The 27,661-nt window shown below is 42.8% G+C and overlaps 2 protein-coding genes across 17 annotated transcripts in view; one reads left to right on the forward strand and one right to left on the reverse strand.

Moving 5' to 3' along the window:
* The first annotated feature begins 223 nt into the window (after positions 1-223).
* Positions 224-22,627, forward strand: LOC139571015 (rho guanine nucleotide exchange factor 33-like). 2 transcript variants are annotated; one of them, XM_071393470.1, is made up of 15 exons: positions 224-372; positions 1,327-1,370; positions 2,538-2,702; positions 3,794-3,915; positions 4,007-4,140; positions 4,491-4,613; positions 8,753-8,879; positions 11,123-11,255; positions 16,398-16,505; positions 16,958-17,053; positions 19,179-19,363; positions 19,662-19,757; positions 19,867-20,665; positions 20,914-21,050; positions 21,239-22,627. In XM_071393470.1, the coding sequence occupies exons 1-15, from the start codon at positions 351-353 to the stop codon at positions 21,354-21,356; spliced, it is 2,409 nt and encodes an 802-aa protein (XP_071249571.1). In that variant the 5' UTR covers positions 224-350; the 3' UTR covers positions 21,357-22,627. The 2 variants fall into 2 exon arrangements, with proteins under 2 accessions (XP_071249571.1, XP_071249572.1); XM_071393471.1 differs by having other exon boundaries at positions 19,179-19,327.
* LOC139571013 (mitogen-activated protein kinase kinase kinase kinase 3-like) overlaps positions 22,403-27,661 on the reverse strand; it is a 75,914-nt gene continuing 70,655 nt past the window's right edge. For 11 of the 15 annotated variants that reach the window (XM_071393460.1, XM_071393455.1, XM_071393465.1 and 8 more), the window contains 12 exons: positions 27,588-27,661; positions 27,424-27,484; positions 26,983-27,100; positions 26,825-26,883; positions 26,515-26,618; positions 26,116-26,287; positions 25,956-26,024; positions 25,738-25,830; positions 25,414-25,484; positions 25,203-25,258; positions 24,897-24,947; positions 22,403-23,898 (listed from right to left, as the gene is read on the reverse strand). The exon at positions 27,588-27,661 is cut by the window's right edge and continues 6 nt beyond it. In XM_071393460.1, coding sequence (XP_071249561.1) covers positions 23,811-23,898; positions 24,897-24,947; positions 25,203-25,258; positions 25,414-25,484; positions 25,738-25,830; positions 25,956-26,024; positions 26,116-26,287; positions 26,515-26,618; positions 26,825-26,883; positions 26,983-27,100; positions 27,424-27,484; positions 27,588-27,661 — 1,016 coding nt within the window. In that variant the 3' untranslated portion in view covers positions 22,403-23,810. The remainder of the gene's footprint in view (positions 23,899-24,896; positions 24,948-25,202; positions 25,259-25,413; positions 25,485-25,737; positions 25,831-25,955; positions 26,025-26,115; positions 26,288-26,514; positions 26,619-26,824; positions 26,884-26,982; positions 27,101-27,423; positions 27,485-27,587) is intronic. The other 4 variants (XM_071393457.1, XM_071393469.1, XM_071393467.1 and 1 more) reach the window with 1 other exon arrangement.

The following is a 27,661-nucleotide window of genomic DNA, read 5'->3' on the forward strand; positions in this document are numbered from 1 at the left end:
CAAATCCTGTGTCATAGTTCTGTTTGATCTTTTCTATGAAATTGGGCATTCATGTTAAGGGAAAATCGAATCAGCTGTCCAATTGTCTCCTTATGAAGGAGTGTCAAAAGCCCTCAAGCTCTACCCCTCTCTTCCATCTCTCTCTCTCTCCCTCTCTCTGTCTGTCCTCTCCCACCATCATTCCACTTACTGTACACAAGGGCCCTTTTTGTGTGGAGGATCATCAGACTCACATGGTTTAGAGTGAGGGTTCGCAGGACAGTGTTCAGAGGAGGACAGAACAGAGGAGTGCCTTGAACGCTAAAACTACACAACCCTGTTTGTGGTCTAGGTAGGTGGGCACAGGAACCATGGAAAACAGCAAGACGGAAGGTAAATTCTGGTTCTATAATCAAGATGTCACCTTGACTACAGGTATCACCAATATGGTTTTGGTTGATGGTTTTGGGATTTTATGATTAGTTGGTAGTCACATGGTTTATAGAGATGCTACAGTAAAGAAAAATACTTTTATTGTTGATGTGGAATATCTTTGGTGTGCTGTGCATAACATATTTTTTTATGTGTTTGAACTGGTTACATGGACAAATACGCTTTTTATGATACCTGTTGTTGATGGACAGTTATTGGAAAGATATTGCAACAAAGTTGGTATGCTTGAACTTCTCATTCAATGTTCTTCGGCATTACATGACTATCTGACTATCCAATGTCTTAACAACTAGTTAAGTGGCAAAACTCTGATGTATGATACAACCATTGGAAGACTTCAAATTTGGTCCAAATTGGTTGTCTTGAATTTTCTTTTACATTGTTCTTTTTTTCAGGAAATTTGCTATACATGTATTCCTGTTTAGAATATGTAATTCCAGCACAAGCTCAAATGCATAATGTATGATAAGCAGACATTTAAAATGACCTTTAAATGCTGCTCACTGATTGGACATTTGGCATTTGAACAGAAACAGATGGAGTTCAGTAGGGTATTTCCATTATGGTACAACTGTTTGATTGTTTGATGACACAAGCCTTGTCTACTTTAACATTACATGTAGAATTTTAGTGTTTGGGTAACTTGTAAGGGTTTACTCTTACATTATTTACTGTGCATAGGTTGCATAATGAGACGTTGTGTTGGACATCCCACATGACTATATGATTTGTCTTTATCATCGTCTATTTTGTTCTGTATCTCCAAATAATGGTGTGTGTATAATTGGGAGCTGTATTTGAGTAACTGAGGATTTTCTCCATAGTGATGTGTGTGACAGGGAGCTACAGTAAATCCATATTGATGTGTGATTAATTGATGTCCTTGACTTCTAGAACAAAACCAGGAAATGGAGGACGCTAACCTAGAGATTGCTCAGGTAACCAGCTCTATAGTCAGTTCCTTTACATGAGACACCGCTGCCTATGTGCAGTATGATCAACACTGCCAGAGAAATGGAAATAGCCTCAGTTACGGCCTGTCTCTAATCTTATTATATGTAAATGCATGTCAATGGACTGGTATACAGTATGTTCTAACAAAATGCTACAGATATATAAAATATCGTAACAGTACTGGACAGCTGTAAGGTACAATATGATACACAGACGTTGTTGCACTGCAGTAAGGTACTGTATGTGTTGTGTATGTACTGTATTGTTATGCACTCTAAAGTAGTGAGCAGAGGCAGGGTATTGCACAGCAACACAGAGATAACATCTGTACATCTGTAAAGAAGGGCAGCTGCCCTAATGAATCTGCAGCCTGATGGCTTTCACATGACCGTATCCACGGAGTAGAGGAGTGAAGAGAAGATGACTGGGGCTGGCAGCAGCCTGAACCCCTGTCTGTTCACATGAGCTGATTCACTTATCTCTGCAGACTAAATTCAATAACCCAACATCCTAAGAACGGCAGCTACACCAAAGGAGAGAAAAAAGGGAATCACTGCTGGCATATAAGAGAAGGGAGAAAAGAGAAATTGGGACACTCCAAACGACAACAACAATGAAAAAGATAATGAGGATAATGTGACTCAGTGGAGAGCGTTGTAGGAAACAAACCCTGTGGCAAAATGAGCTGTGACCTAGCTGACCTCTGATACACTCTTAGAAAAAGGCTTTTTGGGCTGTCCCCATACGAGAACCCTCTAGAGCGTTGGGCCAGTAACCGAAAGATCGCTAGTTCTAATCCCCAAGCCGACAAGGTAAAAAACTGTCCATGTGCCCTTGAGCAAGGCACTTAACCCTATTTGCTCCATGGTCGCTGTTGATCATTTCAGACCCTGGCCGTGACTCCACTCTCCGAGGGTGTCTCAAGGAGAAAAAATATTTACAATTCACGCATGCGTATTAATATATCAAATATAAGCACCCACAGAATTATTATTACTTTGGTTAAAACAGCTATGTAATTTATTCACCCCCACATATGGAACCAATGTAGCATTTCACAGTTATGTTCTGGACATTTTGTCACAAACAATCATATCACTGTAGTAACGGTTGTTACATCCTGACTGCTAACCTCTGACCTGGTGCTCCAGCTGCAGTCCTTGGTGGCAGAGCTGCGTACATTGCTGCAGGGGGTGTTACAGGACATGGCTGTGCTGCAGCAGAGGGACAGCAGTCTGGAAGAGAGGGCTCAGGCACACCAGAGAGACCTGGATGACAGGATCATGGGAATCAGGAACTCCCTCAACACGTTTAAGGTACCGCACTCTCCACATGACTTGACGGAACCTCACTGATATCTGAAACCAAATATTTGCCTGTTTGTCATTCTGCTCATACCATACAAGTGGACTACAGTAAAACCAGTAACAGTTTCTAGCAATTGAAGCAGGATGCTTAACACAAAAAAAAGTATTGCAGTATGTAGCTATCTGGTACATGTACCATGTGTTGTGAATGTAGCTAGATATCGTAGTGATGTGATTGTGCTATACACAGTGGCCAATTTATTAGATACTCCCATGTACTACCGGGTCAGACCCCCCTTTGCCTCCAGAACAACCTGAATTCTTTGGGGCATGGAAACATTGTTCAATTGGTATCAAGGGGCCTAACATGTGCCAGGAAAACATTCCCCACACCATTACACCACCGCCACCAGCCTGTACCATTGACACCAGGCAGGCTGGGGCAATGGACTCATGCTGCTTATGCCAGATCCTGAATCTGCCATCAGCATGACGCAACAGGAACCAGGATTTGTTGGACCAGCCAATGTTTTTCCACTCTTCAATTATCCAATGTTGGTGAACGCGTGCCCACTGGAGCCACTTCTTCTTGTTTTTAGCTGATGGGATTGGAACCCGGTGTTGTCATCTGTTGAAATAGCACATACGTGACAATGATCGACGAGTTGTGCATTTCGAGATGCCGTACCGCGCATCACCTGCATGATTCTTGCCATTCCCCTTTGACCTCTCTCATCAACGAGCTGTTTTCGCTCACAGGACTGCATCTGACTGGATGTTTTTTGTTTGTCGCGCCATTCTTGGTAAATCCTAGATACTGTCGTGCTTGAAAAGCCCAGGAGGCCGGCTGTTTCTGAGATACTGGAACCGGCGCGCCTGGCACCGACAATCATACCACGCAAAAAGTAACTTAGTTCACTCGTTTTGCCCATTCTAACATTCAATTGAACAGTGACTAAATGCCTTGATGCCTGTATGCCTGCTTTATATAGCAAGCCAAAGCCATGTGACTCACTGTCTGTAGGAGCGAAACCATTTTCGTGTACGGGGTGGTGTACCTAATAAACTGGCCACTGAGTGTATGTTCTGGTTGTGTTTAGGAGGACCTGAGCAGTGCTCTAACCCAGATCAAAGAGGTTAGCAGCAGACAGAAAGAGCTACAGGAAGGCCTGGAGTTCCTCCAATCAGAGACCGGCAGAGAGATCCGGCCCGTTCAACAGAGGTGTGTGACACACACATGTTGCATGCACAAACATTCACACACATACTTTCTTCACCTGAAATGAACTCACCATTCCCCTTGGTTTTGTCAGAAAAAGCTCCAAAGGGGACTGCCATGGGGAGGGCCATGAGTGTCTCTCCAACCAGACAGAGCTCAACGTCATCCAGCATTACTTTGCCAGCCTGCCCAGCATCTCTCCACACAGGAGCATAGCCTCGACACAGAGTGAGTTATACCTCTGAGGGACAGACAGAGTCCACTCATAGCAGATCCTGTATGTGTGTCATCGATGTACTGACTAGCTGGTCCTTACCCATTGGGCACAGACGTCAATTCAACGTTTATTCCATGTTGGTTCAACGTCATTTCATTGAAATTACGTGGAAAACATTGCTTCAACCAGTGTGTGCCCAGTGGGTTAGGGTTAGCCATTGAACATACTTCCTTTAGATGAATCAAATACTTGGCGGCTGTATAGGGATGTTACAGCACATGAAATCAATTAGAGACAGCGGAATCGCATTGACAATGCTTGTGTTTTCTCCCTGTGTATGTATGTACTGTGTGTGGTGCAGCCTCTAACTCAGAGCAGGAGGCAGCCAGTGGCCTGCCCCAAAGGGGTCAGTCGAAGTCTCCAGTGTGGACAGAATCGAAAGAGAGCCGGGACGACACGGATGCACAGAGTGCCTCAGAAAACAGTGAGGCACATCACCACTGACGTTACACACAGTGACTTATTCCCTTGTTATATTACAGAGCCCTACATTAAATTATTTTGTAGTCAATAGACTTATTCCCATTTAATAGGTCACAGCTGTGTAAAAAGCACACTTATTTTATTAACCTTAATTTCCAGTGGTGGCCTGAGAACAACAATGTGAGCAACACATTCAGGAATGATCACTACAAAATTACAGTTACAACATTACATAAAATTACAAAATTAAATTACAGTATATTCAAAAAGGGTAGTATAAACAAATATATACAATCAACCAAAATATATATATATTATATATACATATATATTATCAGAGCCCTAGATTCACCTTTTGGGACCTAAAAATCTAGTTTTAAAGTGAACTGAGGAGCATAGTAACTGAAAGCAGTCTTCCTTAACGCAGAGGAGATCAATGGAACCTCTAGTACCAACCAGTCTTGAGAGCGAGTATTATAGTTACTCGATTTCCAGTTTAGAAGTGAGGTGAGGTAGTATGGGAGTTTCTGGAGAAGTGCTTTATATATGAATCATAGCCAATGTTGCGCCCTTCTGCTAGTCAGAAACACCCAGCCAACAGAACTACAGTATATACAGTTGAAGTCGGAAGTTTACATACACCTTAGCCAAATTCATTTACTCTCAGTTTTTCACAATTCCTGACATTTAATCCAAGTAAAAATTCCCTGTCTTAGGTCAGTTAGGATCACCACTTTATTTTAAGAATGTGAAATGGCAGAATAATAGTAGAGATAATGATTTATTTCAGCTTTTAATTCTTTCATCACATTCACAGTGGGTCAGAAGTTTACATACACTCAATTAGTATTTGGTAGCATTGCCTTTAAATTGTTTAACTTGGGTCAAACATTTCGGGTAGCCTTCCACAAGCTTCCCACAATAAGTTGGGTGAATTTTGGCCCATTCCTCCTGACAGAGCTGGTGTAACTGAGTCAGGTTTGTAGGCCTCCTTGCTCGCACATGCTTTTTCAGTTCTGCCCACACATTTTCTATAGGATTGAGGTCAGAGCTTTGTGATGGCCACTCCAATACCTTGACTTTGTTGTCCTTAAGCCATTTTGCCACAACTTTGGAAGTATGCTTGGGGTCATTGTCCGTTTGGAAGACCCATTTGCGACCAAGCTTTAACTTCCTGACTGATGTCTTGAGATGTTGCTTCAATATATCCACATAATTTTCCTCCCTCACGATGCCATCTATTTTGTGAAGTGCACCAGTCCTCCTGCCGCAAAGCACCCCCAAAACATGATGAAACCACCACCGTGCTTAACAATTGGGATGGTGTTCTTCGGCTTGCAAGCCTCCCCCTTGTTCCTCCAAACATAATGATGGTCATTATGGGCAAAGAGTTCTATTTTTGTTTCATCAGACCAGAGGACATTTCTCCAAAATGTACAATCTTTGTCCCCATGTGCAGTTGCAAACCTCAGTCTGGCATTTTTATGGCGGTTTTGGAGCAGCGGCTTCTTCCTTGCTGAGTGGCCTTTCAGCTTATGTCATAATAGGACTTGTTTTACTTTGGATATAGATACTTTTGTACCTGTTTCCTTCAGCATCTTCACAAGGTCCTTTGCTGTTGTTCTGGGATTGATTTGCACTTGTCGCACCAAAGTACGTTCATCTCTGGGAGACAGAACGCGACTCCTTCCTGAGCGGTATGACGGCTGCTTGGTCCCATGGTGTTTATACTTGCGTACTATTGTTTGTACAGATGAACGTGGTACCTTCATGCGTTTGGAAATTGCTCCCAAGGATGAACCAGACTTGTGGGGGTCCACAATTGTTTTTCTGAGGTCTTGGCTTTTTTCTTTTGATTTTCCCATGATGTCAAGCAAAGAGGCACTGAGTTTGAAGGTTGGCCTTGAAATACATCAACAGTTACACCTCCAATTGACTCAAATTATGTAAATTAGCCTATCATAAGCTTCTAAAGCCATGACATAATTTTCTGGAATTTTCCAAGCTGTTTAAAGGCTCAGTCAACTCAGTGTATGTAAACTTCTGACCCACTGGAATTGTGATCAAATCAAATCAACGTTTATTTGTCACGTGCGCCAAATACAACAGGTGTAGGTAGACCTTACAGTGAAATGCTTACCTACAGGCTCTAACCAATAGTGCAAAAAAGGTATTAGGTGAACAATAGGTAATTAAAGAAATAAAAACAACAGTAAAAAGATAGTGAAAAATAACAGTAGCGAGGCTATAAATGTAGCGAGGCTACATACAGACACCAGTTAGTCGGGCTGATTGAGGTAGTATGTACATGTAGATATGGTTAAAGTGACTATGCATATATGATGAACAGAGAGTAGCAGTAGCGTAAAAGAGGGGTTGGTGGGTGGTGGGTGGTGGGTGGTGGGTGGTGGGTGGTGGGTGGTGGGTGGTGGGTGGCGGGTGGCGGGACACAATGCAGATGGCCCGGTTAGCCAATGGGTGGGAGCACTGGTTGGTCGGGCCAATTGAGGTAGTATGTACATGAATGTATAGTTAAAGTGACTATGCATATATGATAAAGAGAGAGTAGCAGCAGCCTAAAAGAGGGGTTGGGGTATGGGCACACAATTCAAATAGTCATTTGATTACCTGTTCAGGAGTCTTATGGCTTGGGGGTAAAAACTGTCCTTTTTGTCCTAGACTTGGCACTCCGGTACCGCTTGCCATGCGGTAGTAGAGAGAACAGTCTATGACTGGGGTGGCAATTTTTAGGGCCTTCCTCTGACAACGCCTGGTGTAGAGGTCCTGGATGGCAGGCGGCTTAGCCCCAGTGATGTACTGGGCCGTACGCTCTACCCTCTGTAGTGCCTTGCTGTCGGACGCTGAGCAATTGCCGTACCGGGCAGTGATGCAACCAGTCAGGATGCTCTCGATGTTGCAGCTGTAGAACATTTTGAAGTTCTCAGGACCCATGCCAAATCTTTTTAGTTTCCTTCAGGGGAATAGGCTTTGTTGTGCCCTCTTCACGACTGTCTTGGTGATGTGTTGGTGATGTGGACACCAAGGAACTTGAAGCTCTCAAACTGCTCCACTACTGCCCCGTCGATGAGTATGGGGGCGTGCTCGGTCCTCCTTTTCCTGTAGTCCACAATCATCTCCTTAGCATTGGTTACATTGAGGGATAGGTTGCTATTCTGGCACCACCCGGGCCAGGTCTTTGACCTCCTCCCTGTAGGCTGTCTCGTCGTTGTCGGTTGTGTCGTCTGCAAACTTAATAATGGTGTTGGAGTCGTGCCAGGCCATGCAGTCGTGGGTGAACAGGGAGTACAGGAGGGGACTGAGCACGCACCCCTGGGGGGCTCCAGTGTTGAGGATCAGCGTGGCAGATGTGTTGCTACCTACCCTCACCACCTGTGGGCGGCCTGTCAGGAAGTCCAGGATCCAGTTGCAGAGGGAGGTGTTAAGTCCCAGAATCCTTAGCTTAGTGATGAGCTTTGAGGGTACTATGGTATTGAACGCTGAGCTGTAGTCAATGAATAGCATTCTCACATAGGTGTTCCTTTTGTCTAGGTGGGAAAGGGCAGTGTGGAGTGCAATAGAGATTGCATCATCTGTGGATCTGTATAGGCGCTATGCAAATTGGAGTGGGTCTAGGGTTTCTGGGATAATGGTGTTGATGTGAGCCATTACCAGCCTTTCAAAGCACTTCATAGCTACGGACGTGAGTGCTACGGGTCTGTAGTCATTTAGGCAGGTTGCCTTTGTTTTCTTGGGCACAGGGACTATGGTGGAATAGGATTACTGAGAATACACTGATACAGTGAATTATAAGTGAAATAATCTGTCTGTTAACAATTGTTGGAAAACTGACTTGTGTCATGCACAAAGTAGATGTCCTAACTGACTTGCCAAACTATAGTTTGTTAACAAGAAATTTGTGGAGTGGTTGAAAAACTAGTTTTAATGACTCCAACCTAAGTGTATGTAAACTGACATTCAGTGTGTTGCTTCTTTTGCACGGTGTGTGTGTGTGTGTGTGTGTGTGTGTGTGTGTGTGTGTGTGTGTGTGTGTGTGTGTGTGTGTGTGTGTGTGTGTGTGTGTGTGTGTGTGTGTGTGTGTGTGTGTGTGTGTGTGTGTGTGTGTGCGTGCGTGCGTGCCAGATAAGAGGCAGATGGCTGCCCTGGAGCTGTTGGAGTCAGAGAGGGTGTATGTGTCATACCTGTCTCTCCTGCTGAAAGCCAACATCACCTTCAACAGCACAGAGGACCTCCACACCAAAGACAAACGGTACTGTACCACTGACGGTTATTATTTACACATTTATGTGAGATGTACAGTGCCTTGCAAAAGTATTCATCCCCCTTGGCGTTTTTCCTATTTTGTTGCATTACAACCTGTCATTTAAATGGATTTTATGTAATGGACATACACAAAATAATCAAAATTGGTGAAGTGAAATGAAAAAAATAACAAAAAAAATCAAAAAAATACAAAACGGAGAAGTGGTGCGTGCATATGTATTCACCCCGTTTCCTGTGAAGCCCCTAAATAAGATCTGGTGCAACCAATTACCTTCAGAAGTCACATATTTAGTTAAATAAAGTCCAACTGTGTGCAATCGAAGTGTCACATGATCTCAGTATATATACACCTGTTCTGAAAGGCCCCAGAGTCTACAACACCACTAAGCAAGGGGCACCACCAAGCAAGCGTGACTATGAAGACCAAGGAGCTCTCCAAACAAGTCAGGGACAAAGTTGTGGAGAAGTACAGATCAGGGTTGGGTAATAAAATAATATCAGAAACTTTGAACATCCCACAGAGCACCATTAAATCGATTATTAAAAAAAGAATACACAATAAGCCTGCCAAGAGAGGGCCTCCCACCAAAACTCATGGACCAGGCAAGGAGGGCATTAATCAGAGAGGCAACAAAGAGACCAAAGATAACCCTGAAGGAGCTGCAAAGCTCCACAGCGGAGATTGGAGTATCTGTCCATAGAACCACTTTAAGCCGTACACTCCACAGACCTGGGCGTTACGGAAGAGAGGCCAGAACAAAATAAGCAAACATGTTTGGTGTTCGCCAAAATGTATGTGGGAGACTCCCGAAACATATGGAAGAAGGTACTCTGGTCAGATGAGACTAAAATGTAGCTTTTGGGCCATCAAGGAAAACGCTATGTCTGGCACAAACCCAACACCTCTCATCACCCCAAGAACACCATGGCAGCATCATGCTGTGGGGATGTTTTTCATCGGCAGGGACTGGGAAACTGGTCAGAATTGAAGGAATAATGGATGGCGCTAAATACAGGGAAATTCTTGAGGGATACCTGTTTCAGTCTTCCAGAGATTTGAGACTGGGACAGAGGTTCACCTTCCAGCAGGACAATGACCTTAAGCATATTGCTAAAGCAACACTCGAGTGGTTTAAGGGGAACATTTAAATGTCTTGGAATGGCCTAGTCAAAACCCAGACCTCAATCCAATTGAGAATCTGTGGTATGACTTAAAGATTGCTGTACACCAGCGGAACCCATCCAACTTGAAGGAGCTGGAGCAGTTTTGCCTTGAAGAATGGGCAAAAATCCCAGTGGCTAGATGTGCCAAGCATATAGAGATATACCCCAAGAGACTTGCAGCTGTAATTGCTGCAAAAGTTGGCTCTACAAAGTACTGACTTTGGGGGGGTGAATAGTTATGCACGCTCAAGTTTTCAGTTTTTTTTGTCTTGTTTCTTGTTTGTTTCACAATAAAAAATATTTTGCTTCTTCAAAGTGTAAGGCATGTTGTGTAAATCAAATGATAAACCCCCAATAATCAATGTTCCATGTTGTAAGGCAACAAAATAGGAAAAATGCCAAGGGGGGTGAATACTTTCGCAAGCCACTGTAGTAGCCACACTGTGGCTGAACTGTTTTGTTATAGTTCACAGCAACAGAGCCACCGGACCACTATTACATAAATATAGGCTTCGTAGGAACCAATTAAATTAGGTTTGTACATTTGTCACAGTGGGCCAGTGCTTTAGGGTTCAGGGTTAGGGTTTAATAGTGCACTATGACTCATTGAAGCAGATTAAATTTTAACTGTTGTTCTCAACATTGACCTTGGTAGAACCCTTAGGTTCGGTTCATAAACAACAAAAGATAAATGACTGCTGCAAAATATAAAATACTGCTGTGAAACATGCTATTACTATCAGCATGCTATGACTGTTACTTACACTGCAATTTCTATTATAACAACAACTTTCACTGGTCCATTTACCTCAGTATTCTGTATGCTAACACCATCATGTTTAAATGCATCTTCCAATTCCATAATTTCAGTTCTGTCGTCTCCTTTATCTCTGTCTGTAGTTATCCGCATCTGTTTCACTCTCTCTTTCATCCATCCAGTCTTCATATCGTTTCACATTTCTCCAGTTCTGTTTGAGCCTTTATCAACCACTGTTCTGTACCTCTCTCCTCGCAGTGTAATGTGGTGTGATGTGTTTTATATTTATCTCCTTTGTCTCTCTCCAGGCCATTCCCCAGTTCTCTACGTTTCCTCATCCAGCAACACCTGGAGCTGCTTCACACTCTGCAGGAGAGGGTGCTCAAGCGCCAGTGGCAGGGCATCATGGGAGATGTATTCATGAGGCTCACCAGCAAAGAGGTATTCATTTTTGACAGGTACAAATGACCCATGACGTCATGGAAAGGAGCCTTCAAGGGTTTAACCCTGACCAGGTAAACTGACCTAAAGAAACTCAGGGCTCTACTCTAGTGATGGTGTCACAGTCTGGCTGCAAACTACATTACCCCTCACATACAGTATCCAGTCTATTAGGTGCTTATTGTATTAGGACCAATGTGATTTAGCCGTTAGCAGTTAGGGGCCCCATAGGAGACTGTCCAGGGGAAATGCTGTGATTCAGACCTGGCGCTAGGATAAAGTGACTATGGGGGGCAGTTGAAATCAGTGAGGCGGCACAATTTTGGGGGGTTCTTGCATTGGAATTATATTGAATTCTGCTTATATCACACTATACCACACTAAACATAAAGTTCAAATGCCAAGACTCCGAGATTATTGATTGAGTGCTTGAGTGGCAGGTTTGGCGCTTAATCTGTAGCCTATCTCCCCTGCACTGTATCAGCACAATGGACAGCGCCTTACACACTAAAGTACGTGTCAAACTCATTCCACGGAGGGCCGAGCATCTGCGGGTTTTCGCTCCACTCTTGTACTTGATTTATGAATTAAGGTCACTAATTAGTAAGGAACGCCCCTCAACAGTTGTCTAGGTTTAAATGGAAAGGAAAAACTAAACACCTGCAGACACTCGGCCCTCCGAGGAATGAGTTTGACAGCACTGCACTCAAGCAAGTACATATTGGTAATGAATATAGGCTACAAGATAGATAAAGTAATTCACCTATTACAAACAGCCTATGTGAATGCAGCCATACACACAGCTGTCTTACCAAAATAATGCAAACTAAATGCTGAAAGTAGTAGCCTAGTCATTCATGCATGAAAACAAAAATACTGAATAGCAGTTTGCCTTAGAATACTGACAACTGCGAATGCGAACAGAACAAAACAGCGGTACCAAGTAGGCCTAGTAAACAAAATATCAGATTGAAAAGGCATGACAATCTATATTTAGGCTAGTTACATTAACAGTGAACAAAAGGTGAATGGAGATCCAAATAACCAAAACATAGTCTACAGCCTATTACAGTGAGATGCAGCCTGGCTTGACAAACAAATAGGCCTACAGGCCCGCTTCAAACATGGAAAACCATGTCGCTCATGAGTACAGCAACACATTGAGATATGGCACAATACACTTCTGTAATTCAAATTTGACCCAAGTAATCAATTAAGCAATGCTAGCCTGCCTTAAACATGTTTCCAATACATACATTTACAACCATGAAAACCAATAGGCTACCAATTAGAAATCCATAATAGAATGTATCTATTTCTATGATGAAACATACCGATATGTAGCAATACCCAGGGGTGTCATTCAGCAGTAACCAAGTATTCCAGCACTCTCAAGGGTGGCAGGTAGCCTTCCCTGAGCTGGCAGGGTGGAGGAATCTGCAGTTCTGCTACGTGTTTCTATGTTTTGTAGTGAGGTAGATAAGCATTTCCAATGACATCATCAACCAATAAGTAGGCAATAATTGGTTAAAATCACAGAATGCACACCAATGATGTCATTGGAAACACTTATCTTCCTCTATTTTTACTACAAAATACAGAAACACACAATTTTCACATATATTGACGTTGGGGTCATGCTGGAGATGATGAATATGAAGTTGAAATATAATTTATTTTCCCTTTAACCCTCAACAACAACTGCTCCCCTGGCGGCCGATGACGATTAAGGCAGCCCCCCGCACCTCTCTGATTCAGAGGGGTTGGGTTAAATGCGGAAGACACATTTAGGTTGAATGCATTCAGTTGTGCAACTGACTAGGTATCCCCTTTCCCTTTCCTATGAACCAGTTGCTCTTAAATTAATGTTTTTGACAGAAAACCTGCGGCTAGGGTAGGATTCTAGGCTAACCTGGGCTGGCTTCTCTGTTCCAAGATCGTCAGGAACAGTCAGAGGTGGAGGGGGCTGTGGAGCCATTATCTTGGCGGCACTTGTGGAAGGGTGGGTAGGCTCTGCAGGCGGAGCTAGCTGAAGCTCGGCAGCATCATCGCTGCTGAGCTTGGCGGCGGCCTTGGTGGTTTGATGCTGCTGCTGCTCATTGCTCTCTTTCTCCTTCTCCTTTGTTTGTGTACTTTGGCAAAGCGAATTTCTGATCTCCATCGTGGCAGATTAGCTGGTTTGGCTAATAACACTAATGCTTTTTACAGCTAACTAGCTAAGAAGCTAACTAAACTCTGTTATGGTGGGGCGTGAGGCAGAGATAAGTGAAGCCGCTTCAACTGTAAACTTTACCCTGCCCTTATAAATCGAAATCAAATATTACAGGCGGAGGTATCACGTTTTTCACTTAGCCTATCTCAGATGAGAAGTGTTTTCCCCCCGCTTTTTATGGGAACCCAAAGGAGTCATACCTAACCACACCAGTGGCTTTACATAGCCCCCCCTACACACATTCTGTCCATTGTGCTGAAACAGTGCAGCGGAGATACAGATTTTGTGCCTACCTTCATTTAATCATTTGTAATTTTTTGCCATTTTAATGTCGGGACATAAAACTAAAACTGAGGGGTCACAAGTTTCAACTAACTGGTCTAAGCCCCCTTTTTTCCAATCGTGGAACCGTGCCCGCTGTGACACAGTGCATCTCCTCACCAATTACACCATCATATGTGGAGTCCTTAAAATGAATCACAAGATCACATCTGACACTCAGGAGAGACGTGGGGATTTGGGAGAGAGGATAGATTTAGTCTCTGTCTATGTTTCAGATAATTTCTCTGTCTGTCTACACTCTAGTCTAGACTATGACCCTATCTACTGAGTTTCAATCACTGACTGACTGACTGTGTCTGTCTGTCTGTCTACACTCTAGTCTAGACTATGACCCTATCTACTGAGTTTCAATGACTGACTGACTGACTGTGTCTGTCTGTCTGTCTACACTCTAGTCTAGACTATGACCCTATCTACTGAGTTTCAATGACTGATTGACTGACTGACTGTGTCTGTCTGTCTGTCTACACTCTAGTCTAGACTATGACCCTATCTACTGAGTTTCAATGACTGACTGACTGACTGTGTCTGTCTGTCTGTCTACACTCTAGTCTAGACTATGACCATATCTACTGAGTTTCAATGACTGAATGACTGAATGACTGACTGTATCTGTCTGTCTGTCTGTCTGTGTCTCTAATTATCCATCTTGTCTGTCTGTCTACACTCTAGTCTAGACTATGACCCTATCTACTGAGTTTCAATGACTGACTGACTGACTGTGTCTGTCTGTCTGTCTACACTCTAGTCTAGACTATGACCCTATCTACTGAGTTTCAATGACTGGCTGACTGACTGTGTATGTCTGTCTGTCTACACTCTAGTCTAGACTATGACCCTATCTACAGTGCCTTGCAAAAGTATTCACCCCCCTTGGCGTTTTTCCTATTTTGTTGCATTACAACCTGTAATTTAAATGGATTATTATTTGGATTTCATGTAATGGACATACACAAAATAGTCCAAATTGGTGAAGTGAAATGAAAAAAATAACAAAACAATAATTAAAAAACAAACCTGGAAAAGTGGTGTGTGCATATGTATTCACCCCCTTTGCTATGAAGCCCCTAAATAAGATCTGGTGCAACCAATTACCTTCAGAAGTCACATAATTAGTTAAATAAAGTCCACCTGTGTGCAATCTAAGTGTCACATGATCTGTCACATAATCTCAGTATATTTACACCTGTTTTGAAAGGCCCCAGAGTCTGCAACACCACTAAGCAAGCTGTACTATGAAGACCAAGGAGCTCTCCAAACACGTCAGGGACAAAGTTGTGGAGAAGTACAGATCAGGGTTGGGTTATAAAAAAATATCAGAAACTTTGAACATTCCACAGAGCACCATTAAATCCATTATTAAAAAATGGAAAGAATACCTGCCAAGAGAGGACCTCCCACCAAAACTCATGGACCAGGCAAGGAGGGCATTAATCAGAGAGGCAACAAAGAGACCAAAGATAACCCTGAAGGAGCTGCAAAGCTCCACAGCGGAGATTGGAGTATGTGTCATTAGGAGCACTTTAAGCCGTACACTCCACAGACCTGGGCTTTACGGAAGAGTGGCCAGATAAAAATAAGCAAACATGTTTGGTGTTCGCCAAAAGGCATGTGGGAGACTCCCCAAACACATGGAAGAAGGTACTCTGGTCAGATGTGACTAACATTTTGCTTTTTGGCCATTAAGGAAAACGCTATATCTGGCGTAAACCCAACACCTCTCATCACCCAGAGAACACCATCCCCACAGTGAAGCATGGTGTTGGCAGCATCATGCTGTGGGGATGTTTTTCATCGGCAGGGACTGGGAAACTGGTCAGAATTGAAGGAATAATGGATGCCGCTAATTACAGGGAAATTCTTGAGGGATACCTGTTTCAGTCTTCCAGAGATTTGAGACTGGGACAGAGGTTCACCTTCCAGCAGGACAATGACCTTAAGCATATTGCTAAAGCAACACTCGAGTGGTTTAAGGGGAACATTTAAATGTCTTGGAATGGCCTTGTCAAAACCCAGACCTCGATCCAATTGAGAATCTGTGGTATGACTTAAAGATTGCTGTACACCAGTGGAACCCATCCAACTTGAAGGAGCTGGAGCAGTTTTGCCTTGAAGAATGGGGAAAAATCCCAGTGGCAAGATGTGCCAAGCTTATAGAGATATACCCCAAGAGACTTGCAGCTGTAATTGCTGCAAAAAGTGGCTCTACAAAGTATTGACTTTGGGGGGGTGAATAGTTGTGCATGCTCAAGTTTTCAGTTTTTTTGTCTCATTTCTTGTTTGTTTCACAATAAAAAATATTTAGCATCTTCAAAGTGGTAGGCATGTTGTGTAAATCAAATGATAAACCCCTCAAAAATTCATTTTAATTCCATGTTGTAAGGCAACAAAATAGGAAAAATGCCAAGGGGGTGAATACTTTCGCAAGCCACTGTATTGAGTTTCAATTGCTGACTGACTGACTGTGACTGTCTGTCTACACTCTTTGATCCTATCTACTGAGTTTCAATGACTGACTGACACTGACTGAATGTCTGTCTGTCTGTCTGTCTGTGTTTCTAATTCTCCATCTTGTCTGTCATCAACAGAGTGATTTCCTGGACTTCTACGTGTCGTATCTGAAGGAGCTGCCTGAATGTCTGTCTGTGGTCAACATGTTGACCACCACCTCACTAAAAGCAGCCGGCCTGTTTGAGGTAAACAAAGAACACTGAACAACCAGGCTGTATTGACCGCCATCATGGCCATGGGAAGATGTTTTGGGTTGGGTTACTCCGCTCATACAGGAGTAATAAAGGCCTTATATTTGTACTTATTTTATATGCAGCACCCTCAGTACACCCCTATGTCCACAATCACTGCATAGAGCTACCCACAGAGAAGTACTCACAGAAAAGAAAGGGTTATTTCAGGAAATCCTGTTACCATTGATTATTATCGTTTAGTAAATCTCTTTGACATTTCGATGAACAAAGAGCACATGATAAGCATACCTGAGTGAAGTTTATTATGACTTAGTTTTTTTGTGACATCTTATCCCCAGTCTTTATTACTCTGTAAACTTTTCATACAATTGATTTCACATGATTTCTGTGTCGACTTGTGCCAACTGACTGTCTCTTCTCTGATTGACTGTCTGATGTTCCAGGGTGACATCAACGGGGACGAGACGACACGCCCCTCTCTCCACACTCTGCTTCTCCAGCCAGTACAAAGGATCCCTGTGTATCTTCAGCTGCTGCAGGTCAGTTCCCTGACACTCACATCTGATACATACAGTACACCACCAACACAACATAGGTATTTAGAAAAGAGAGCCTTCACCATCATAGTATGTTATCTCTAATCAGAGTGGTGGTGACTGTATAAACTGTTCAGGTCAGTGCCGGGTTCATATCCAAGCTGGCACATTTGATTCGTTGGAAGTTGTGGGAAGGTATGTTTTTTTCATATTGGTTGTGGAACAAAGCTATACGTTTCCTGACCGGTAAAACGGAATGTTTTTTTCAACGTTCTGAGAACAGAAGTGAACATTTTGCTGTTCTGGTAATGTACATTTTTAGGTTACAGGGAGGTTCTGAGAATGTTTCACTCCAGTTCCCTGAAAGTTTAGGTTTTATTAACACTCTGATAATGGAAATTATAGGTTATTTGAAGGTAATTAAATAACTTAAAACATTCACTGAATGTATCAATAAGACTTTAAATAACACTGCTAGCTTATCTTGGGTTAACTTTTTTTTCAACGCCAAGCACAGATACAATAGGATACATGGAAATTAATTTGCTTAGGCATTAATCATGCAAACAGTTATTTTGTTATTGTGACCAGTGGTGGAAAAACAATCCAATTGTCATACTTGAGTAAAAATAAAGATACCTGAACAAAAAATGACTCAAGTAAAAGTGAAAGTCACCCAGTAAAATACTACTTGAGTAAGTCTGAAGTATTTGGTTATACATGTTCTTAAGTATCAAAAGTTAATGTAATTGCTAAATATATACTTAAGTATAGATTTTTTTACAGATAGCACAGGCATACTCCAACACTCAGGCATAATTTACAAACAAAGCATTTGTGTTTAGTGATTCTGCCAGATCAGAGGCAGTAGGGATGACCAGGGATGTTCTCTTGATAAGTGCATGAATTGGACCATTTTCCTGTCTCACTAAGCATTCAAAACGTAACCAGTACTTTTGGGTGTCAGGGAAAATGTATGGAGTTAAAGTACATTGTTTTCTTTTGGAATATAGTGAAGTAAAAGTAGTCAAAAATATAAATAGTAAAGTACAGATTCCTCACAAAACTACTTAAGTAGTACTTTAAAGTAGTTTTACACCACTGATTGCAACATGGCATCAGAAAGATTCAAACCTATGATCTTCTGTTCTCTATCCTGGAATTAGTCCACTGAGCTACCAGGATGGAGCTAGCTGTTTTTTCCCCCGCATACATAGCTGTTCATTTTAGTCTGTTCAACCAACCAGGAAACAAGCACTCATTAAGATCAAGTTTCACCAATTAGTGGGTGCAGCCAACACACCTGAACACACCTAACAAGATAGAGGATCGAGAGAGTTTTCCTGACCCTGAGAATGGAACGTTTTTAAATAAAATTCCTCGAATTTTTTCTGAATGTTAATAAAGTTTTCTTCATGTTCTTAGACCAGAATGTATGTTTTTAAATAACATTCTTAGAACGTTTTCTGAACATTACAAACATTTTCTTGTGGTTTTTCTGGAACATTTTCTTCATGTTCTGAGAATGGAATTTAGAATTAATTGATGTCAATATGTAGAATTATTTTTTTTGAACTGTCCCAGAATATTACCAAGAACTGACATAAAAGAGAACCATACATTCTCTGAACGTTCTGAGAACGTTTTTTTATTTTTATTATTTTTTATTTTTTTACAGCATTTCTTTTTTTAGAACATTCCCAGAATGTAGTAAAAATATGACATTAAATAGAACCTAATGGGAACTTGTGTGGAATGTTCTGTGGAAGTACTGAAATTCCTACAGAAGAACATTGTTTCGTTCGCGGAACTATTTGAGAACATTATCAGTATCAAACCAGTTGGAGTACATTCCTAGAACATGACCAGAAATTCAATTAAATGTATCCGTGTTTGAACTTTTAGGAAACATTGTGTTAAAGTAATAAAATTATGTTTTTTCCTTAAAAATGTGCTGAGAATGTTCAAAAGCCAAGCAACTATCCTGCACTATTTACAGAAAGTTGTGGGAAGGTTGTATGCAAAATAACCCCACTCTCCCCAAGCTTTAAGAAGCATGTTTCTCAGAACGTTATGTGCTAGCTGGGATAAGTCAATAGCATCCCTGTGTGGCCTGTTTTGGTTTCAGACCCTGTTGAAGCAGACAGATGCAGAGCACCCTGACTACTACCTGCTGCTGGTGTGTATCCAGCAGGTCAGAGCCTTCACCACCCAGTACGCCCACCTACTGCAGCACGACAAAGAGCTGCTCCTGCACAACCGCAAAGAGCTCAAGAGGTCAGCTTCTGATCCAGGCTCAGATTTGGTGTTTTGGTAAGATTGTGCAGATGGGGACAGGATTCAGATGGACTGGTCTGAGGACAATGAACTGTGATGATATACCTTACAGACATTCTCCTGTGAATATGACCAAATAAAGAAGAACTCTTTGTGAGGCTAATGCCACGTGCTACTCGGAACTAGGAAACTCTGAAATGTCCGACTTGCTAACTGGTTGAAGGCGGTACATGTATAACTACAACCAGTTAGCAAGTCGGACATGTCCGTTTCCTAGTTCCAACTATCATGTGAACGAAGCGCAAATATAGTTCCTATCTTGTTCTTGTTGCAGGTCAACTATGAAGCAGTTCTTCAAAAATGTGGACTGTGGTAACGTTATGCAAGCCAATGAGATGGGCTCCCCTTACCCCACCAGCAACGCAATACTGTGAGTTATGTTCTGACTACACTCAGCCATTAATATTAGCAGTCAGTTATTAATGCCATTATTGATTAACTCTCTGTCCCGCTGACAGCCTCTCCCTCTCCCCTTACAGAGAGCATGCCAACCAGGTGAAACGCAGCAAGCAGAGGCACCTGGAGCAGATCCAGTCTAGACGCTTCCAGGACTGGGAGAGCGAGGCCCACCACTCCGACTCCCCCATCCCATTTTTCTCCCCTGACACCAACCCTCGCCTCAAACCCCCAGGCCTTCAGAGTATCCCTGAGATGGGGTCATCAGAGCAGCTGCCCGGCAAACGGCTGACCCCGGGCTCAGCCCTGTCCGATGCCCAAGGGGAGTTCCTTCGCCCTGGGGACCCTCCGGGCTTGGAGGGGCTGTATGAGGATGCGGAATCGTCCCTCCACAACGTGTCCCTGTTCGACCACTACTCCAGTGCTTCGTCCGACTCTAGTATCGACATCGCCTTTGTGCGCTGCCCTAAGAGCCATCAGGCTGTTCGCGAGGTCTACAACAGCGGGGGCAGCCGGGGGAGCAGGTACAAGCAGCTGCCTGGCCGGGATTGCGTGTCGCCAGACGAGGCCCAAATGATGCAAGCTCACCACCACCGCCCCCTGCAGGCCGCTCAGCGTAAGAGCAAGTCCCTGAACGGGTTGCAGCTGGACAGCACTGTGAGTGGGGACAGTGGCCCCGGACATCTGTCTGACCACCTGAGGTGCCACGGGGCCCACCAACATGCCAAGCTGGAGAGGCAGTCCAGTAATAAATATCACCCACGCAGCAGCAAGGGCCAGAGCAGCAACAACAGCCCCATCAGCCCCCCGCAGCACAGAGCAGAGCCAGAAAGACAGGTAGCAGCCACTGACAAGGAGCTGCATAACAACAACCACAACAAGGTGGGCATCAGGGAGTGGCTGGATGGAGCCCACAGTTAACAAGCAGTGGGGTTGAGTTTATGAGAAGCACTAAGACGGTTGTTCATTTTTAGATGGAAAAGGGGTGGGTCAGCCATAGAAATAAATGTGTGAGTACTATGCGCTGCTGGGAGTATGTACTAGTATTGTATGTATACTAGTATGTGCTATGTGTGCGATATTGTTGTAGACCTGAGTGTCTTTATAACAAATATTACTCATTTACGTAGGACTCTGGGAGCCCCCCCTGGGGGGAGGAGCCAAGATGGAAGGCTGAGGCGAATAACCACACCCCCCTCAGTGAGAGGAGCCGGAAACAGGAGAAGGGAGGCTTCCGTAGCTCCTTCAAGAAGCTCTTCAAGAAAAAGTAAGATACACTGTATCTGCTGACCAAAATGTCACTTATCAGCAGCACTTTACACCACGATTCATTTGAAGTAGCTTAGAATAACAATGTTTGTCAAATACATGATGGAATGACTCAAGTAATGCTGTATCAAGTTTTTTCGGACTATTAGCGTTGCAGTAACCTCATATATATACTGTGTCCTCGAGGTCGGGGGGAGGAGAGAAGGACAAAGAGAAGACGGACAGCCAGAACTCCAGTGATCACGAGGCAGGCAAGACCCCAAGAGTCGCCCACCTAGGCATCGAACGTGGGACTGCCGTGTGAAAAGTGTGACTAGAGCGTCACCAGCAGAGAAACACATTGCTCTGAGAAAGGCTTCAAATAGGTGCCAGTGAAATTCTAGGGTATATAGACAGTGTACAAAGCATTAGGAACACCTGCTCTTTCCATGACAGACTGAGCAGGTGAAAGCTATGATCCCTTATTGATGTCTTGTTAAATCCACTTCAATCAGTGTAGATGAAGGGGAGGAGACAGGTTAAATGATTTTTAAGCCTTGAGACATGGATTGTGTTTGTGTGCCATTCAGAGGGTGAATGGGCAAGACAAAATATTTAAGTGCCTTTGAATGGAGTATGGTAGGTGCCAGGCGCTGAACTGCAGCGCTGCTGGGTTTTTCACACCCAACAGTTTCCCATGTGTATTATGAATGGTCCACCAGCCAAAAGACACCCACTGTGGGAAGCATTGGAGTCAACATGGGCCAGCATCCCTGTGGAATGCTTCCAACACCTTGTAGAGTCCATGCACCGACAAATTAAGTCTGTTTTGAGGGCAAAATGGGTGCCGCCCAATATTAAGGTGTTCCTAATGTTTTGTACACTCAGTGTACAGTGCAATACAATCTATTTCTATGTATATAAAACATGCTGGAAGACCGACAGACATTGACCTACTGTAAAAATGCTGTATCGGTTTATCTTTATTTTTGAGTTAGTAATAGTTTCCAATTTGAGATCTCTTCAATATCCACGGAGAAAATATATTTTGCATATGGTATACTCATTAACATCAAGAAAATCTCTATCCCCAAATCAAACTAGAATGTAAAGTGGAATAATCTTTTAGCAAATAAAATAAATTGTGACAAGACAAACAAAATAAGTCGGTTGTAATCAATGTTATACCGTCATAACCAGACAAGAATGTCTGAAAACTATCACACAAATTATAGTGCCTGCTTAACAGTTCTTCCCTTTGAAAAATGTGCAACTTATCTACAAAGCTAGCAAACTAGACAATGTGAAACTTATTCAACATTTATTTTGCATTTCAATCAATATTTCTCTACGACAAACAGACACACAAGCTTCAGTTCCTTCTTTTAATGTGTTAACTTGTTTCATAAATCTGTTACACATTTGAAACAAAATATAGGCAATTATACAGTATGTAAAACCAACAGATTTTATTTTACACTATATACATATAATGTGCATTGCAATATGAAAATGGTAATGCGCCAGAAAGGAAGTTAGTTTGTCCATAATCATTACACATTTCTACTGTGTAAATTAAAACCAACATGAATCTTGTAGTGTTTTTACTGACTTTTTCTTCTACACAACTCGTTTCCTTTTGTTCAACACTGCACGAGGTAGAGACACCGCACTAATTTTGGCCATAAATCGAGAACACATTTTGGCATTACATTAAAAAAAATGTAACATTCATATTATTTTGACATCTTCACTGAGTCCAACAGTAAGGAATGTGTTTTGTCCATTTGACTATAGTGTATATGATCGATATTACCATTGAGAATTACATGATGAAACTGTGGTGATCAAAACAGTACCGCTGGAGTCCGTTTAAGTTTGACCTTTGACATTTCTCCCTCCACGGTCTCATTACAGTATTTCAGTAATGTTCAGTGAGCGTTCCATAATAATTCGACCTATGCTAATGCAACCCCTGTGTCACAGCTTGTGAGAACATATGTATGTATACTTAAAGTTTACACGCACATATACAGTTACATACGACGTCACTTTTTTTTTTCCAAATACTTTTTTGTGCAAATTTTAACACCAGTGATTCCACAGTATTAAAAAAAGCATACAACTTAGCTGGCAAGTAAGCCTGCAATTAAAACAGTTTGAAATGTTCATCTCATAGAGTTATAAATGGAAGCTAAGAATGAAATGGTTGATCTCCCATTAGATATTTCTCAAACTACAAAGGGAGTTCCCACATTTGGGATGACGATGCGTGCAGAATGACATTACCAGTAAGTGGTACTTCCTTGTTGCTCAGACTTCAGAGGGGTTACAATCCTGTCCCTCATCACATGATCAGAGAACAAGAAGTCATTTTTAGTGCTCAAACTGACCCCCTGAACCACCCCTTTAAATCTTTACAGTCTCCATACCGGTATAGAACACCTATCTACATGACCAGTCTTTAGTTTTACAACCCCGGAGTAGCCAGGGTCCTTTCTGCGGAAAAAATACTACATTTATATTTACAATTAAATAGAGGTCAATTAAGCACTTGTGTGGTATGGGCTAAGATGCTAGCAGTGGTGGCAACACTTCATTTTAAAATGAAATCATATAGAAGTCATCCAGTTCTTTGTTACATGCCACAATAAATACAGGTGTTAAAAGGAAGTAAGAGGCAAGTTGGAAGTGGACCCTTGAAGGATCGGTCTCCTGTGAAGCTAAAGCAGTAGTCTGTCTGTAGTGTCTTGTGTTCCCAGGATGCTGTGTGCTGTGATCAGTAGCTGTTCTCGTGTCCAGCCAGGATGTAGAGGTTGCTGGCTGCTGTGGGGTTGTCTGTCGGCCTGCTTTCCAGCACCACCACTCTGAAACACAGGTTCAGTTCAGACTCACAATGTGAAAATATATGTCCCAGAGGGAACCAGGAGGATTACGAATGTAAGCCTCACAAACAGAAAACGCATTCACACACCAACACCCCCCCCCCCCCCCCCAACATGCACAATCCCAAATCCTACCAATAGACTACTCAAGCACCATAGGCATTTTCCATCATGTTAAGGTCAAAGTGCTGTAACAGAGTAGTCACTGACCCAAGAAAAAAGTAAGCTTGCCAAGCATCCATTCCAACTCTATGAATAAGAAACCCTGACACTTCCATGCACTGGCCACCAGAGTACCCTTTCCTCAATCATAGGTTTACTCCCAGTAGGTGGTGTTACCAGAGTAATCCAACAGGGGGAAACATTGAGGGAGATGTGTTAAAGTAACTGTCCAGTGAAAATCTAACTTTTAAAAGTTCATATTCTGTTAACTCATACCCAAACAATGTTGTTGAATCATCCTGTTCTCATTTGTTGCCAAAGCATAACTTGGAGAAATAACAAACAAACAAAAAAACCACCTACAGCACAGGTCAAATGCTTGCTATTTCCTCAGAGGATGAGCTGGCCAATCTGTGGTATACCTGCATTAATATTTTTAACGACTGGTATACCCCCACATTATTTTGCTGTTGGGGTACACCCACACCATTCCAACACAGAAAAGCTGCTTTTTAACATACTTCATTAAAACATTTTGAAAGGACTATTTCACTCATATTGTAATGAATTATAGGCCATATTTCATACATTCTGGAAACAGTGGACAGTTACTTTAAAGTGTGTTAAAAACAAAAAGATGTCATCACAAACTCCAAACCAATGGGTTCAGACAAAATTGGAGCATTAGAGTCCCAGTACCCCCCCCACACACACACACAGATGGGATGAAATCCAGGGTCCCCACAGGGGACATCCATGGATCAGAAAGCTTGTAGGCTAGGTGTGGCCTGGAGTGACCCGGGGAGCAGTGAGTATACCTGGGCAGATTGGCGGCTCCCTCCTGCCCTGAACTGTCGTGCTGAGAGGTTCTTCATTCACAAAATCAAACAAGCCATTAAGGAGACAAGCAAGCAAGCATAAAACCAACAACGTACACCAGAGAATTCAGGCAATCAGGATTCTATACTACTGCAGTAGATCAGTAGAAAACAAACTGGGCATCACGACGACACCCATGTTAATATCATTGCCAGTGTAAAAACGAGTGGGAGTGTGTGTAAGTCTATCTTGAGACAGGTGTGTCTGATAAGGTGACCTTGAGCATCATGGACCCCCTTACTCACCTGTCAGATCCAAGCAGGCTGAAGATCCGCGTGTTATCAGAGATCTCCTGGGTGATCTGGGGTGGAGACGGATCATATTCAAACACATACAACAGAATTAAATGGTTTCAAGTTATAAACAGAATAAACGGGATAAACGGGATTGAACATAGTTTTTTTTAATAAACCCTCCGTGTACACAAACAGACAACTAACACTGCTCTCAGCTTACCTCATTGGTCTTGAAACTCCGCCCTTGCATGCCATGCCTCCAAAATGCCAGAACGCTATCTTGGAGACACACTGCAAAGACATGTGGGTGTTACACTGAACCATAAAAAGCACAAATAGGAGGTGAGACAAATGCTTCACGGGAAAAACGTTCTCAGGATATTGAATTATCTTTCTGCATAGAGCTCTATACACAGATGGAAATATCCAACTTTAGCACAACAGAACCGTCTCTGAAATAAAGAAATAATATTCAAAAAATAACCCTCTCTTTGGTTTCTTTGGGCTGGGTAGAAGTGTGAATGCCGTGGTTATGGAAACGTACCTATCGCCTCGATCTGGAAGTTAAACGTCAGCTCAGCAGACAACTTCCTGCTTGACTTCAACCTTCCTTGTAGGTTCACTATCTTTATACACCCTGATCACAGGAAAGAGTTCATCCATAATAGTTGCAGTAACATATTCATAAGTTGGAATTTCTACTTTGAGTGAGAAGAAGATAATTTGGGTTAGTTCAGCGGATGGGGGGGGGGTATAACGTACTGTCCAGACAAACTAAGATGGTGTCCCTCTCCAACTGGGTGACGTGGATGACACAAGTCTGGGGCGTATCTGAGTGGACAGAAAAACATCTCATCATCAAGAACAATCAATGTCCTAATGAAGATAATCATCATCATGGTTGCAACCACGTGCCACTGACCGGCCTCTGTGAACCAGGAGGAGGTTGAGTTGGGGTTGACGGTGCCGAAGCGGACCACTTGACTGAGCTCGATGCCCTTGCTGACGGCCACACAGATGAGCGGGTACTGCTGATCCGGCACCACCAGCATCTCAAACACCTCCAGGGGACAGGGCAGGGGGAAGTCGATGTTCTACAGGAGAGACCAGAGGAGATAGATCAAGCATCCTGTTACACAAGAAATCCCCCATTATCATGTACAGACAGGAATAATTTGCAACGTTAGCATGCTATTTTAGCTAATCGAATCAGCTTTCCATAACAGGACTGTGTTAAGTTTATCCAAACATGAAAGGTCCCATTCTACCCCTTTACATGGTCAGTCCGCCCCAGAATGACCTGAACCGAACGCTGATTTACCTTGATGAGCATAAACTTCTGCATGGGCTCCACCCACTCCAGCAGAACCACACTGGACTGGAACGCGCCACACAGGTACTTGTGACCCGTGTAGGGATTCCTCACTGCACACAAACAAGGTCTCTCACAAATCTCTCTCTGAACTCTGAGCTATACTCATTATTTCAGAACATTCCTCAACTTCTCTTATTCAGTTGTACCGTAAGTAAAGAACAACGCCATGCAGCAGTTGATAATACATTTAGCAGACGCTATCATCCAAAGTGTGCATACATTTTTATATGGGTGAACCACACTCATGTGCACTTACCCACGCAGCACTTTTGGCACCCTTTTGTGTCTGGAATCTTATTGGATATGGCAAATTTCCTATGAGGATCATAAGGAACAAGAAATGACTTTTCTACGTATCATCTAAAAACCCTCAAGTTCAAACCCAAATGAATGAAGAGGCCTTCGATATCCTACCTTGGAATCATTTTGTCTGGGAGTTTGTGTGTGGGAATGGCCATGGGTAACTTCTGCATTTGCCGGGCATGCTCAAATAGACCAGCTACGTTATGAGAGTAGAGCTGGGAGGCTTTTCCTGAAAGCAATAACAAAAGCATATTTTCAGATAGACTTCTATACCTTTAAAGAGCAATTTATGACACAGTAAAGAAAAAGAGAAAAGGTCTGCCTTCAAAACACACTTCACATGGTAAGATTATATCTTCAGAAGGGCCAGACATGTTTTAAACAAAGAAATTCCTGCCGCCAAATTTTCCAAAGTCAAGGTTTTAAAGGCAAGTGCCTCTCTTCAATGTTAACCTTTTTTCCGGCAGAGAAATGTCAAACACAGCAAAACCATTACTAGATACAGAAGAAACAACAAAAGTAAGACACAGCACAGGTCCAAGATGGTCTTACCAGATATAGAGAGCAGGCAGTTGTTCATAACATAAAGCCAAGTGCACCGGCGGGGAAAGAGCTGGGGACAGACGGGGATGGAGAGAGCCAATGAAGAGTTGAGAACAACATTCACAATCCTCCATTGAAGAAACAAAATATAGAAACCTTCAACCAGAACAAACCTGCTCCATGGACGTCTCGTGTAGTTCGTTCAGGTTTAAAGTGTAGATTCCCTCCTCGGCACCAAATATCAAAT

The sequence above is a fragment of the Salvelinus alpinus genome, chromosome 3 (genome assembly GCF_045679555.1).
Source record: "Salvelinus alpinus chromosome 3, SLU_Salpinus.1, whole genome shotgun sequence".
NCBI classification, from domain to species: Eukaryota; Metazoa; Chordata; class Actinopteri; order Salmoniformes; family Salmonidae; genus Salvelinus; species Salvelinus alpinus.